The following is a 15,224-nucleotide window of genomic DNA, read 5'->3' on the forward strand; positions in this document are numbered from 1 at the left end:
CGTTTCATTGGCTCAACGTTTCAGACTTCCACAATTACGCCCAGACGTGTCTTCCCCAAACTGTGCCAAAGGTACAGATGTATATTGTGACCGCAGCTGAGGGCAATGCCCTAGGGAGCAGTACTCACTTAAAAGCCGGAGTTTGCGTGGGAGTGAACTGGCTCTGATGAAAAGCCTCTGATGTGGGCCCGGATGAACGCATAATCGGAGATGTCGAAGGTTGCTTATCCAGAGTGTTCACGGACGAATCGTACCATGATGTAGTGCCTCGTTTTTCCGCGACGGAACCTTGACCATCGACACGTACTGTGTGCCGCGTGAAACCAAGACACAATACCATTCCATCAGCAGCCCTGCTTGTGAGAGTCAGTAAATGGCCATCTCCGAACCAGTAGAACTACCAACAAGCCGTTAAATGTACGAACCAGTGTTGCTTCATATGTCGCGACACTGGACTAGATTGCAATCTTTCAAAAAGACATTTACATGTTTGTTTTCTCGGTATTACCAAACTTTTGTGGTAGGCACAATTTGCCCCAGTCAGTCTCCACTTCATGCGGAAAGTACTTTGTTGATAAAATATGATACAGTTATGGCCCCGAGTCAACTTTGTCACCTGAGTTATGTTATATGTATCTTTAAAAGCAAGGAAAGTTATAAAGCGCACAAGTTTACAGAAACTCATCACAAGTTGTTGTCAGTAAGTTGACAACAAGGTACCAACATTGTGCCCAGATGATCAACTAGCGCACGTCGAAAGCCTGTCTGAAGAATATCTCAACTGTTCCGTTAGCCCTATCCATTAACAGTGTGGACGTTGCCAAGACAAGGCTTATGTCCATAATCTGAACCACCGTTCAGAATATCATGCTAAGTACGCTGGGAGATTATTACTGCGTGCAAAGGCAGGTGCGGACTTTCCAAGAATCTGCTGCGAGTAAGTTGTGCTGAGTAGGACTGATGACGACACTATAGAGCAGGTTATGAGATTTCCATGGATAGGAACCTTTGACAACAGGTTAAACCAGTTGTAGCAGGGTACAACCAGTTGCTTACAATAAAACCTCTTATAAAACTTATCTCCAATTAGACCTTTTTGGGGCAGGGGACAGTAGGAAATTGTCAGACAGTACGGGGCCAATTGGCTACCCTCTAGCCAATTTGATACTGTCCCCTACCCGGTAGAGATCTGCTTGGAGATTACTATAAAGCGGCGCGGATGTGGATATAGAAATCTCGACAGTGAGACCAAACCATAAGGTGGGTGGCACTAACCAGGAGGAACGGAAGCCTTTAGATAGATTTGCGTCAATGAACCCCTTGCCCGGGAAGGCACCAAAACCTTTTAAACACTTTTGGGAGCATCGCTTAATTCCACCGCAATCATGTAAAAGAACTAAGATTAAGCAAACCTTTGCGGAGAATTAAGCTGCATGGGGTCAGTGAGAGGCCGACTGCAATATCACGGCATTTTCCACTAAACTCCGCCGTTTGACTTGAATGTATTGCATGGCACCCCCCACCCCCCACCCCCCTCCTAGGCTCACCATTGATCACTGACCAGTGGCCTTTTGGAAGACACTGGTGTATTTGCTACCACTATGGGAAATATGGACTGTGATGGTTGTGTTGGATTGGTCCATTCATTACCTATTGCCACGTTATAATTTAATACTAACGCTCATATGTACTGCATCATGACTTTGTTACGATGTTAAATGTGCCAAACGTCTGTACACAGAGTGCGTACCAGCCTGGCTAATGCCGTTACCAGTACAGGTGCTCTGGTGCATGGGCCCATGTAACTGGTACAACATGACGACGATGCTGTACCTGAAGGACAAAGTAACGACGTACATGTATATGCACACCTTCACTGGCACTCTAACTCACTCCACTCAGCTTTGCTTGCTCCCATGGCGCCTCTGGATATGGCCCTCCAGACGGATTTGTTCGTGGCTGCCTCCCAGACAGGGCGATGATGAGGCCAGCATCCTACGGGTCGCTGCAAAGCTGGTCGTTTGTGTGGTTCCTCTTCCAGGGCGGGATCCGGGGTTGGGGTCGATATTTTTTCTTAACGGCAGCGTGTCGGACTATAGCGGTTTTAATTAGTGGCCTACCTATCGTTTTGGTTACAATTTGAGCTTGAATACAATTTGGATGCAAAAGTTCGCCACTTCCCAGCATCTGGCCAATGCAATGAATGTCCATTGTTGCCGACCATTGCAAAACGGCGTCTAACCGGATGAACAAACGAGGGATGGTTTGCATTGTTTTCTACTATCTGACATCTGAGGTTATCTTCACAAATCAGAAAACAAACTTCGTCTGAGTCACCATGGAAGCAACGTGACTGTAAGATTGAATGAGAATTACCGCAGACGTGAGTCAGACACCGTGCATCGCTGCTGATCTGAATATCAAACTCCAGACGAGCCGACTTCCAAAATCTGAACTTTTCTGAACTAAAAAAAATGAGCTAAATAGCTAGAGCTCTAAAAAATGTCGTGCCTGTCGGCCACCACGTATGGGTTCATCTTGTCATGCAGCATAGCATAATGGTTCAGTCCGACAATTGCAAAGTTTCCACTTTGTGGCAAATTGTAAAAAGGTGCTCGGATCCGGAAGCCCTCTACCCTGGTTCACCAAGGGTCGTACATCGAGCACAATTGCAAAGTTTCCACTTTGTGGCAAATTATGAAAAAAAGTGCTCGGATCCGAAAGCCACCTACCCCGGTTCACCAAGGGTCGTACATCGAGCGCAATTCCAAACGTTTCCACTTTTGTGGCAAATTATTAAAAAAAAGGTGCTCGGATCCGGAAGCCCCCGCCCCGGTTCACCAAGGGTCGTACATCGAGCGGAGGCCGTGCGTCAGAACACAATGCAGCATTGCTTCGGTCGAACAACTTCCGCTTTTTTCCCTAACCAAGAAAGTAAGAAAAAGGCCTTTCTCTGAATCACCGTGCAAACATCGAACACAGCTTCGTGCGTCATGAGAACTTGTTCTGAGACGAACAATGATTGGTTGCCGACTTCCGTGGGATGTCCTTTGGGACGTGTTCACATGACGTCATCTCTGTCAGCTCTGGCTATGAATTCCGCTGCTTCCCTCCACTCGCCATCATTTCTCCTGTAGCCTCCCATCTCTGACCCAGACGTCTCCGCCCGTACCAGGATCCCAGCATGCAGAGTGTTGTTCAGATGTTGGTGCTGACCACCGCCGCAGGATGTGCGATGTTTGCCGCTGTGGCAGGTAACGTCACATTGTTTACTATCTACTATTCCGAGAGTTTTACTGCTACTGTTTCCTTCTACTATTCAGAGCGTTTTACTTCTATTCCGAGCGCTTTCCTTCTACTCATTCTACTCCTCTTTTTATTCTACATTGTTGTAGTCATTGGCCCTCCGTATATCATATAATTAAGTGGCAAGGTATGTGGTCTTGTGCTTAGGCTTGTTGACTTAGAATCTGAAAGTTCACGTTCCAATCGATAGCAGGCCCCAATGTTGTGCCCTTCAGGGAAAGGCACTTCGCACCTGTTTCCTGACTCGACTCTGGTGAAAATGACATTTGGTGTGGGACATCCTCTAGGATGGAACGTAAAACCGGAGATCCCGTGTTTGAGGAGAGACACATCTTGACCACGTTTCACCGCACTTATCGAAGAAAGTAGGGGTCCTGACCAGTCGGAGTAGATCAAACCTTACAACCCGGTCTTACGGAGCTTGTACGTACTGTACAAAACTGGTGTGTTACGTCTAAAGGCAGTTTGCCCTAGCCTCCGTTGCAGGCTCTGAACCGGCTTTTTGGGGGGCTCAATTATACACTTTTTGCAGCCAGCCCGTAACTATCAGCCAACCCCGTAACTATCAGCCGGCTGATAGTTACGGGGTTGGCTGATAGTTACGGGCTGGCTGCAAAAAGTGTATTATTGAGCCCCCCAAAAAGCCGGTTCAGAGCCTGCAACGGAGGCTAAGTTTGCCCGTTATAAATGCGAAACTAACAAATATCAAGTTTTCCAATCTTTGGGTATATGCTTCGTGCTACAATCCTGCAGTTTTCATTTCTTTAACAACGATTTTCCAAAACAAAGTGGTAGCTTCATCTGTCAAAGTCAATGTTTTCTTAGCGATTTCACCTCACAAGTGGCTCAAACCTCCGAAAGGCGTTTGGTGCAATCATCATGGCTCTTTTTGACTGATCTCCGAACATATCTTCCCGTAGCGAAATCGTACTGCCGGCCAAGTCCGTGTCCATGAGACACGGCTTCCTGCTTAGAGATTACTTTCGGCCCCTTTTTGACAACTTTTGGTAGAGGATCTAGTTTAGGTTGCTTCTGACGTTTGCGCGAAGTTACTTTGGCAAATGTTCTGTTTAGTATTTCAGTCGGACTAGGTTCACCAACCGTATGATATTTGATCGCTAGATGACTGCTTTGCCCCCTGCCTTGATTCCAGCACAATACATCCATCTCTACAGGTGTCTTTAACCTGATTAGCCATATCGTTTGTAATATGCCATAAACGTGTCTCCCTCCCAGGCCACGCAGGGCCCTGCCCGGACCTGTCCCCGGCGCGCGCACAGCCCATGTTGTGTCTGAAGAAGTACCTGCCGTGCGCCACGGCTGCAGACTGCCCGGAGGGACTGACCTGCGGCTGCTCCGCCGTGTGCGGGTCCGTCTGCCGGGAGACGGGAGCGTCCTTCCACGGTGAGTTGACATAAACAACAAACAGACAAACAGACAAACAGACAAACAGACAAACAGACAAACAGACAAACAGACAAACAGACAAACAGACAAACAGACAAACAGACAAACAGACAGACAGACAAAATATATTTCTGTTAGTAATGTTTTTGTATTTTGTTTTGACGTTGTTCATTTTCATACCTTTGTGTAACTTATGTTAAGTGGTAACGTCAACATACGCTTTGTAAAACTGAGTGCACTACTTGTATAACTCTGTCTCTATTCCTTTACAAATTTGTTCATGGTTTTAATAAAAAAAGGTTCATGGTGAATGCGTTACTAATACACAACATGCACAATCAAAGCTGAACATGATCGCAGTAATGTAAAGGTGTAAAAATTCCTTGCATATGACAGAAATGTATTTGAATATATACTGTATATAATTCTATAATGATCAAATTATGTTGCATCAATAGAAAGTTGCATCAATAGAAAAGTCAATAGAAAGATTTGCTACATTTGAAGGAAAATCTATAATGAACTCAGCAAGAAGTTAACGGCTATCATTCTTGTCATGATCAGAAAAGGAAGGTAGAGCTATTTCCATCAATCGACGTATTTTTTTAATCATTACAAGAGTAGGATATGAAACAAATGAACACAAGTCTTAAGAAAACATGTAATAAGTCAAAGCTTGTCCCGGGCCTTTCTAGTCTACTCTTGTCAGCATGTTTGGCAATTCAACACATGTCGCCAGTCTGATGCCTAAGCACATGTGTCCACTGGGACATCATTACCATAGCTCGGCTGCTGGCAGTTTGGCTTCCGTAAATCCCGGGGCTTGTAACGTGGGCAATAAGAAATCTAACGAATCGCGGGTAATAGGCATTAATCTGTATGTACTCTCTTTTTGCGTTTCGGCGCATGCGCGCCGGAACGCATTGTCCTGGCTTTTACCTTCAAGCAAGGAGGAAGGAACCAGGGAAGCTTGGTTCAACACTGTGTCGCACACAATAAGACCTTATATGGCAATACGTTCTCAAATCCTTGTATAGCCGTTGCCTTATATGGCAAGAGAGCACGAAAATGCAGGCAGGCTAGATTTGCATGTGACACAGGACGGCGACCGCATGTAACTGCTACAACTGTTCGGAAATATCATTGCATTGTGGTTTCGGACTTTGATATCCTGAAAAATGACCATATTACATCTATTCCACAAGATTGCAGAAGAAAAAAATGACGTTTCGTCAAGAAAACGACCAAAAATCGGCATAAATGATACCATATAATGAGGTTATAGCATTACGTCCAGAGTGAGTAGTTACGTACCGCAGCTTGGCCGATCTGGCAACGCGAAGCACTTCGGACCCAGAAGATCCGGGTTCGTCTCCGTGCATGAATTTTTTTTTCTTTTTAGATATTGAATATCAAAAATATATATTGATATTATATAAATCTATCAATATCATATTTATGAATATCATTTTTTCATTTTTTCATTAATAAATAAAGAAATATTTTATATTTGTTATTTTTAAATATTCATTTAATATATACAAGGCTTTTGTCTTATGAACAGGACTTCATAGATTCCAAACCCGGCATTCGAATTTTTCTGTTCATTGTAATGGAAAATACCGTGCAGCGGCTCCTATGCGCGGTAAGATGATTCTTGCAAAACACTCGCCACTAAACTTCTATCCCCGATGTAAACAGAGGCTCTTGATGTTGTTTGCAAAACAGCGATCCTTTGTTACAGTAGCAAATGCTCCATTGTTCAGTATCGACTTCATTCAGACAACACGGACGTGGAAAGTGGCGCCGCTCGGCACAAAACTATGGGAATTTTCATGAATTTTAGCAAAATTACCCAGGAAAATAAGGAAGAAATGTTGTAAATGCGGAAACCAGAATAATACGGATGAGGTAGCTGTTGATTTGTTTGACATTTGGTAGTCATTTTAGATAGAACCTTAGCTGTTATGAACTTCTATTTCACTTAATTACCATAGTGCTGATGATTCAATGGTGCTTTTTCAAATTTTATGTTTTATTGCGTGCCATGTACATAATTACATTGATAGCTTTTATAATGAGCCTATTATACATTTTACAAATAAGTACAAGTTGTAGGCCAAGACCAGCTTTTTCAAAAGCACTTAAGTTAAGTGACGTAACTTCAAAATTGCTTTCCCCAATCTGCCTTTCTCTATTAAAACAGTACTCATTTCCCAAAATGACAATTTTTCTTATAGACTGAACAGCCCTTGAGTGACTTCCTCTGGCAGATTTTACTTCAAGTAAAGGGAAAAGACAATTCACACTTATAAACGTAGCCGAAACGCCAGCTTTTTTTAAAAGCTCTTGTTTCAAATATCGTGACCACAACGTCAAAGGGACCAATCAGCAAGTCCATTAGCCATGTGCGTCATTCTACTGACTTCTGTTGGAGGTAGAAGCGTTTCAGGAGCACTTAACGTTACTCAATCTGCAAAAATATTCAAACTTATCTTTCTATGGGATAGAATGCTGCTTTATGTGTTCTGCTCCATACATTACATCTGGTTACAGCTTGTAACCGTCCAAGAATTCTGTTGATAATTGCAGACGATTGCAGAAATGACTGCTACTCTAATGACATGATTGTGAAAGAACGTCAGGAAAACCCCACACCAAGCCAAATAGCAGCTTGAAGCTGCTGGTTCTTGGTGAAATGGGGTAATTGTGGTCCGGTTCTTACTAATGGCGCGTTTTCAGCCAACAAGACGTCAGAGATTGCAATTGTTACTGCAGCCAATTTTCCAGTACCTGGAGGTAGCACGAATTATAATATAAATAAAGAGAACTTTATTACACAAGATGTCATTGCATGGGGCGTGGTGACTCACTAGGCCACTTCTGAGAACACACCGAAAACTTGACATGAATCACGGTCAATCCACCTGGGGGTGGGACAGGGTGAAGGTCATGATTTCTGACAACGAAGGAAAGATAAATCTGACATGTACAGGATCACAACTCAGTAACAATTCAAAGCCCTCTCTTTGTGCTAAGCCCAAGAAAGTAGTTACGTCTCCCTTTAGACGCGAAGCTCCTAATCCACAGCAACGATAGCAACGATAACTTGCCTTTGTTAGCTGCGTCTGTTTCAAATCCTCCCACGCATGACATCATTTTTTCATCTAAATCTACGACGGAGGAGGGGATTTACGGAGTGCACATGCTTTGTTTCAGCAAGCAAGGTCTGTAGCAGACAGAATTGATAATACATTTGTAACGTTACTGATAATTTTCAACTGATAACGACTCGTACCCATATTGTGGTCATTGTCTTGTCAATCATACGGATTACGATCTCTTCGTTGGTTTGCCACTTATGTTTTTATTCTATCTCAGAATCTTCACCGAGTTTTAAACTTTAGCCAGTGATGAAAGAAGATGTATCTTAAAAGTAACCAAGTAAGTAAGTATCCTAACTTTTGAGCAAGAAGTTTTCTTCAAGACAACGTGTGGTTTCATATCTTTATCAAATGTTGTAGTTTATTTTAAGCTTTCTACCTTGTTCAGAGACAAGTGGGGAATTCTGCCTGCGCAACTCTTCTCCTTGTCGATAGAACTTTCCAACTGACAATTCACGACTCATGCGCCATTGACATCGTAACATCGCAGAGTGATAGGATTCCTAATACGTTGGAATGACTTCTGATTTACTTGGCGTACGTTAATGATGTTAGTAAGTCCCAGTGGATCAGGTCTGCACGGAACCATGACGTCAAGAGCAGTCGTCTTAGGTGATCTGATAGTTAGTCAGTAGACGCAGGGATCCAATACCAATCCTCAAGGCTGCCGCGACGGTTGGACATGACGGGGTTATGAGATATATGCTTGCTTTTGAAGCTCAAAACTGGATGTTAACTTGGTATGCGAGAAAAGCAGAAAGAAAAGGGAGTAATGGAAAAATTGAAATTGTGCGACAGGACGATGTACGTACCGGAACCGGTATCGTCGCAGAGAGAGGCCTGTGATGCTCGTCCTGGATCCCATTCCTCTATTTACTCATTTTCTACTAGTAATATACTAACAATCCCCATTATACTCTATGCACGAAAAGTTGGGAGTTTTGCAAGCACATACCCAGCCCTCCACCCCATGACGAACACGATAACAGGATACCGCGCAAGACTCAAAGGAAAATTGAAGTTTAAAAGCCTTCTGATGTAGTGATGATATTTTGAGTGATTGGTCAGATATCAGAATTGTCAACCGATGAATAGAAGAGAAGGAAAAAAAAGAAAAAAAGAAGAGATTGGTAAAAGGAAACTTAGCGTTGTCTGAGAGTGATGTTGAATTCAACTTTTAAAAGAGGGTATTTCACCAGACTACGCCAACTTGCGAAAGGCCAATTCATTGCCTGAAATTGCAATTTTGTTTTAATTTTGAAAAAGTCGCAATTGGCAAACTGGCGCAAGTAGGCGCAATCACTGCAAAAATATATTTCTAATGAATCTTAATCACTGTACACTGGTTTTCAATTCAGAGGCAACACTGCGGTTTCCAATAGTTTTATCTTTTAGTCTTAAAGTTAACTCAATTTCTTGGCGCAACTTGGCGTAGACCAGTGAGATACCCGCTTTACCACATCGGACGAGGTATGGCTAACGTAATTTCGAAACAGATCTCCACGGTGCCACAATCGTACAAGCTAGCCAGGAAGCTCCAGTCAGCCAGAGAAGTTGTCAGGCACCGAGTTGCAATAAAAACTCCTTCTGCCAGTTGGATACGGTCTTTGCAACCGTTGGGTCTGCTTGGAGTCTATGGCTAATGTACCTTACTTCTGACTGCAGCGCTGAAGCGTGACGGCGAGGATGAGAATGCCGGGTCCTGTCCCGCTCTTCCCGCACTGTCGGGCTGGGACCGCTGGTCTCCGTTCGGCTGTGTCAACAGCTGCAGCAGCGACACCGACTGTGATGAACAGCACCCGGAAGAAGAAGGGAGATACAAGTGCTGCGAACGCGTCTGTGGGAAAAGGTACGTGTTAGGATGGAACAGGCGCTTGGTTGTGTATGTAACTGATGGGTCATGAGTGGACCAGAGTTGCCTGAAATCCCCCCCACGGAAGTAGAACGGAGCGAGAATAGCGGAGCGGGTTACCCTATACCTAGGTGGGACATACAGGTGAAAATTTCAAACTCAATATTTTGGTGGATAGAACCTGTCACAAGGATCATAAAACATCTTGAATTCTTTTATCTAGCATCTCTCCTCCAAGAATTATGATTTTGAAATATTGTTTTTTCATTATCAGTTTTGTAGAAAAATCATGTGGTCAAAATATCATGTACTTGAACCCCTCGTGGCACGCTTAAAATATTTCTACCAGTATAACTAGAGTTTCACGACCCCATACCTTCGCCGACTGATGTTAACCTTTTCGAGTGGCATATCATCAATGTTTGTCATCAATAATGCAAATAAGGATCTCATTTGCATGCATTATGCCAGTTGATCATCTTCTCTACCCAAATAACACAAGCTGTTCAAAGTATGAGAGTCTTATTTTAGCAATGAAGGCTATTGTAGCCTTTCCTCATACATTATGTAAATGAAGCCCTAATTTGCATGATTCATGTCTGATTATGTCCACATTTACTTAACTTCCAAATGCTGCAAGAATGAAATCCCCATCATTTACCACTATGGCATTATAGTAGTATTTTGCCAGTAATTATACAAATTAGGTATTCATTTGCATAATCGATATCTATCGATATTCCTCTCTTTCTCAGTTACACATGTCACGTGTTTGAGAGTAATGGAATGCAGGGGATTTATCAACTTTCCTCATTAATTACGCAAATTAGTTCCTGATTTGCATAATTAGCGTTTCCCATAATACCCATATTATCATAAGAACATGTACTAGAATGTACAATTAAGTGCTGTGTATGGGAGGTAAGAATGCACATGTATAGATGTATTTGGACGTCAGTTTTCCACGGCGACACATTATAACGTTTGTGGTATGCTTCCTTTCCCAGGTGTGTTCTGCCCGTTCACACCTTCTAAAGCGCCATCTGGCGATGCACCAGCTGATCGCACCTGTTTCACCCTGCTGCTGAGGCCAACCCTCTTGTCATCGTAGGACACATCGTGCATGGCTTCGATTTTGTAATTTCCTATCAACACAAGTACAGCCATTGAGCGTTCAGAATGGTTTTATGTTTCCTCCTGTCAGTATGTCAGCAATGTGAGAGACGACATTTGTGCAAATGTAATCGCCATGCTGATTAGCAGTAACAGTTTTTCCTATGCTTAGAGATATGGCCACCCAACTTCGATTGACGTCCGTAAAGTTGTTGAGAAGAAAAGAAACGATCATTTCTAAACGATATGCTAGGGCTTGGGGTACCTGTTGAGCTGTACACGGCCTCTCACTTTGATAAAATGCGCTGGAAGTATCAATGCGAGCTACCGATATGTTTGAATGTACGTTTGGAAATCTCGTGGACACCTTGGAGATGATGATATGGGAAAGACGGCCATTGTCACAGTTCATAGAAAATATCCACCTGTCTCCTCGTATGTTCTTTTTTTATTTGGATGCTGGTTGTTCTTTACTATTTGACTGAAATATAGGAATGGTACAAGCTATTCCATTTCAGGTGGCTAGGAATGGTGGACTACCTCCTTCATTCGCCCCCTTCCCTTCTTCGCTATGTAGTATGTGTCGGTGAGAGCTTTATCTATATCAGTTGTAGAAACAACAGTTCAGATTTGTCCATGCTGTATTTGTAGTATCACCAAAGGTGCTACCAGAGTTAATGATTTTCAGTATCCAAAATTCCGGATGTATCCGGATGTATTTCAGCTGGACTGATGTGCTGCTGTCCACACGTTGCGACTTTCTCAGTTTTCCAGACAACAACCTTACCAAACCTCAGCTGGACTGACCAATAAAGAGCGGCTTTATTCATCTAAGTCACGAGTCCTGCACCTTCTTTTTCCATTCTCGACTGTCAGTGACGATAAAAACATTAACTTTGATATTGGTAGCTTTGAAATAAGAGTGTCGTTCTTCGTCTACTAGGTACTGTATGTGGTGTCTGCCTTACATTTCAACTTGTTACAGTTGTTTCACATGTTGTTTAAAAGAGCATGATGTCCTCCACTGTAGTTTAGTATTTCACTCAAAACATATATAGGCTCAAAAACATTCAGTTTAAGGACTTAATGAAGATGCAACATTTCCAACGTTCCGGTAAGAGAGGACATGCTGAGACCATGATTAACCGAGTGGCTGACCGGAGTGAAAGAGCAAAAGAGGTCTCAAAATCTAGTTAGCGTTCTTTCTCTGCGCAAGGTTTATCAACAAACATTGCAAAAAAAAACAGGCACCTATAGTTTCAGGAGAATCTGCAGGGGGGGGGGCAGGATTTCAATTTTTGTTGTTAAGGTAAAAACTACTCGCAAACAAAACTCATTGATATATTTTTTTAGATATCTTTTTGGATTATCCTGTTTCTAAGACAAACAACGAAAGGCTGTACACATCATAGCCTCCTTGATTACTTTCCTCATTTATCATGTAAATCAAGTCCTAATTTGTATAATTCACATACCATTACCGTAGACTTTTTTAAGGTTGCCTACAGGTCCAAAATCAAAATTCATTCATCCCTTAGAGCCCTTCGACTTATCCTGTATCAAAGCATACACTTCCAAAGGAAGCTGCTATAGGGCCCAAACTTACGCCACTTCTTTCCGAGCACAAGAGCCGTATCTCCCACCCAATCGTGACCATGGTTCAGTGTCCAGAATCATACGAGATAGAACAAGAGTGGTGTTTAAAAAACACACCGGCGACGTGAGGATTATGCAAAATATGTCCTCATTTGCATGATTTATATCTTACTATGTTAACCTTCACGAAACCTTCAAAACTGAACTTGGAATGCCCAAGTATTTTGACCAGGTACTTGAAAACTAGACCATGCTTGTTTTGGGGCTGGGGTGATGGGATGGATGGTGTGTTGGTTTGATCAATAAGATTGTACATTGTATGAAAGGGCATGACATTTCAATCACCTAAGAGGTCTCTTCCAATAACAGTTTAGTTAAGTAACTACTAATATCACATATATATGACCTCCGTCGGTCAGTATTGACCATGGTAAAATCCTAATTCACAACAGCCCTACAGCATCGACTATGGCTAAACAGCCCTATACGAGAATGGCAGTCTCTGCCACAAAAATCACATCTGTAAGCTGACTCAGTTCTGTTGCAAAGTTCTTTTCTGCGGATCCGCTTTTCTTCTGCGCTGTGCATCAGTCTGACTTCTCCTGATTTGAGCTGTCTGGACAGTGTGCATCTCCACCTGGAACGGTCACTTGCAAGGTCCTCCCAGTGCTCCGTATCAATATTTAGAGCCTTCAAGTCCCTCTTGCACACATCTTTGAAACGCAGTTGTGGCCTCCCGGTACGTCTCTTTCCTGAGATCAGTTCTCCGTAGAGAAGGTCTTTGGGGATTCGGCCATCCTCCATGGGACGGACGTGCCTAGCCAGCGAAGTCTGCGCTGCCTGAGCAGGGTGAACATGGTAGGGAGGCCGGCGCGGGACAGCACTTCGGTGTTGGTCACTTTGTCCTTCCATGATATGCCAAGGATACGGCGCATACACCTCATGTGAAAGGCGTTTAGCCTATTCTCCTGCTTGGCATAGGTCGACCATGTTTCACTCCCATAGAGAAGTGTGCTGAGAACGCATGCGTTGTACACGGCCATCTTTGTCTTGACAGTGAGTTTGGGGTTCTCCCACACTCGAGTGGTGAGACGGGCGAGTGTAGTTGCTGCCTGATCTAAACTAATATCAATGCAACCAAATACGATCGTAATTCGATCAGTATTACTGGGAAGTGCGTCAGGCATGCGGTTGGCAGACGTTGTGTGCGTCCGGAATACGCTCGGCATACGCACCTGATACGCACCTATTCGCTACAAAGACCATAGTATTGCGCACTTAATACGCAGATCACACATGTACATGTCTCATACGCAATGGATTCGCTGAACTCGTTATTCACACGCTAAATGTGCGCCAAGTATAGTCACAAAAAAACGTCAGCCCGGTGAGACCTGTCAGAAATTTAATAGTGACGGATATGCTGACTAGGTAACTGAATTTTGCCGTTTTTGTTGACCTGCGTAACATGTAATTCATGTGTTGGGTCATTGTAAGGGCTTTCTTTGATGACTGAGCAACATGTCAGACCAACCTTTGTTTACTAGTTTGAATAAATATAGATAAATGAATAGATGGAAAAAAGGGACCAATTTGTTCCTCGGTGAACGGCAGTGAATGATGTTTCTTTTTGTGCCCGCAGGTGAGTTACGCCGCAAACACCTCCGGAATGCATATGGGGTTCACTGGAGTCAACGAGGAAGGAAGGAGTGTGCGCTGATAACATCAACCCAGGAGAAACAAACATTGAATTCAGGATCACCACAAAGGCAAAACAAAACAGAACAAAGATGTTCCTGCCACATTCTACACATAGATACCGCTGTAGGGGAAGTCGGCAGATGGAGATGTTCTACTAGATGTCGGTGAGACGAGCAACATCCCTAGGGGGATCTGTAACAGACGCCCGTGCGTCCGTAACGTCGGGACCGAGGGAAGCCACACAACAAGCGTCGTCGACAAAAAGAAGGGAACGAGAGAGAACCAGATCTGTAGCAGAGCCACGATGTGAAGTCAATAGATTGCGCTGCTACAGCTGCTACTACAGCGAGACAAAACCTGACGCCAGTTAGAAATATCCGACTGACTTGAACATGTTTATACCACGGATATACTAATATATTGTCTATTCCATTATGTATTTTGTGTGTTTATAGTAGTGATCTATTGTATATGTATATCGAAATCGTACACTAGGTTATTAACCTGGCCGATGACGGTTCTAATCAAACCTGGGGTGGATGTAGCCTGACTACATTGCGCTCCTAGCGGCCGGCCCGACGGATACCGCCCCCAAGAGGGGGTCATTAACCTCCGCCAGGGAAAGCTTGTGTAAACATAGGCTAGGGGTGGATGTACCAAAATGAAATTGAAAACCCCACACGAATATTGTATGTGTAAACAATCAGTGTGTACGAAAGCTCTGATACGATTGCACGCTCTCAAGAAACTTGCAAGAACACGCTCTCACCAACTTGCAAGAAGATACGAGTACTCGGAACACTTCTTGTAATTACTGACACAGTTTTCTGTTATTGTTGTGCCATGATTCCCAAAAATGTGTTTTCCTATGTGTTATTCTTTACTGAAGTGGACTACAAAGCCAGTCACAGAAATATGAAGTAACAAATGTTCTGTGGAGTTATCAGGTTATTTTCAAGAGGTCTGTCTGATAAGACAGAATATAAAAACATGTTAACATGCTATCGGCAAGTTAGTTCAGTCCAGGAAGCAGTGAGAACCTCAGTTAAGACTGATGTTAGCATAGCCAGTATGACGTAGTCATA

The 15,224-nt window shown here is 43.3% G+C and overlaps 1 protein-coding gene across 1 annotated transcript; it reads left to right on the forward strand.

The window, feature by feature from the left end:
- Nucleotides 1-2,883: 2,883 nt before the first annotated feature.
- LOC136430305 (antileukoproteinase-like) lies at nucleotides 2,884-11,676 on the forward strand. Its single transcript, XM_066420789.1, has 4 exons — nucleotides 2,884-3,254; nucleotides 4,543-4,710; nucleotides 9,543-9,726; nucleotides 10,737-11,676. The coding sequence occupies exons 1-4, from the start codon at nucleotides 3,185-3,187 to the stop codon at nucleotides 10,762-10,764; spliced, it is 450 nt and encodes a 149-aa protein (XP_066276886.1). The 5' UTR covers nucleotides 2,884-3,184; the 3' UTR covers nucleotides 10,765-11,676.
- Nucleotides 11,677-15,224: the final 3,548 nt, after the last annotated feature.

The sequence above is a fragment of the Branchiostoma lanceolatum genome, chromosome 3, assembly GCF_035083965.1.
Source record: "Branchiostoma lanceolatum isolate klBraLanc5 chromosome 3, klBraLanc5.hap2, whole genome shotgun sequence".
Classification (NCBI taxonomy): domain Eukaryota; kingdom Metazoa; phylum Chordata; class Leptocardii; order Amphioxiformes; family Branchiostomatidae; genus Branchiostoma; species Branchiostoma lanceolatum.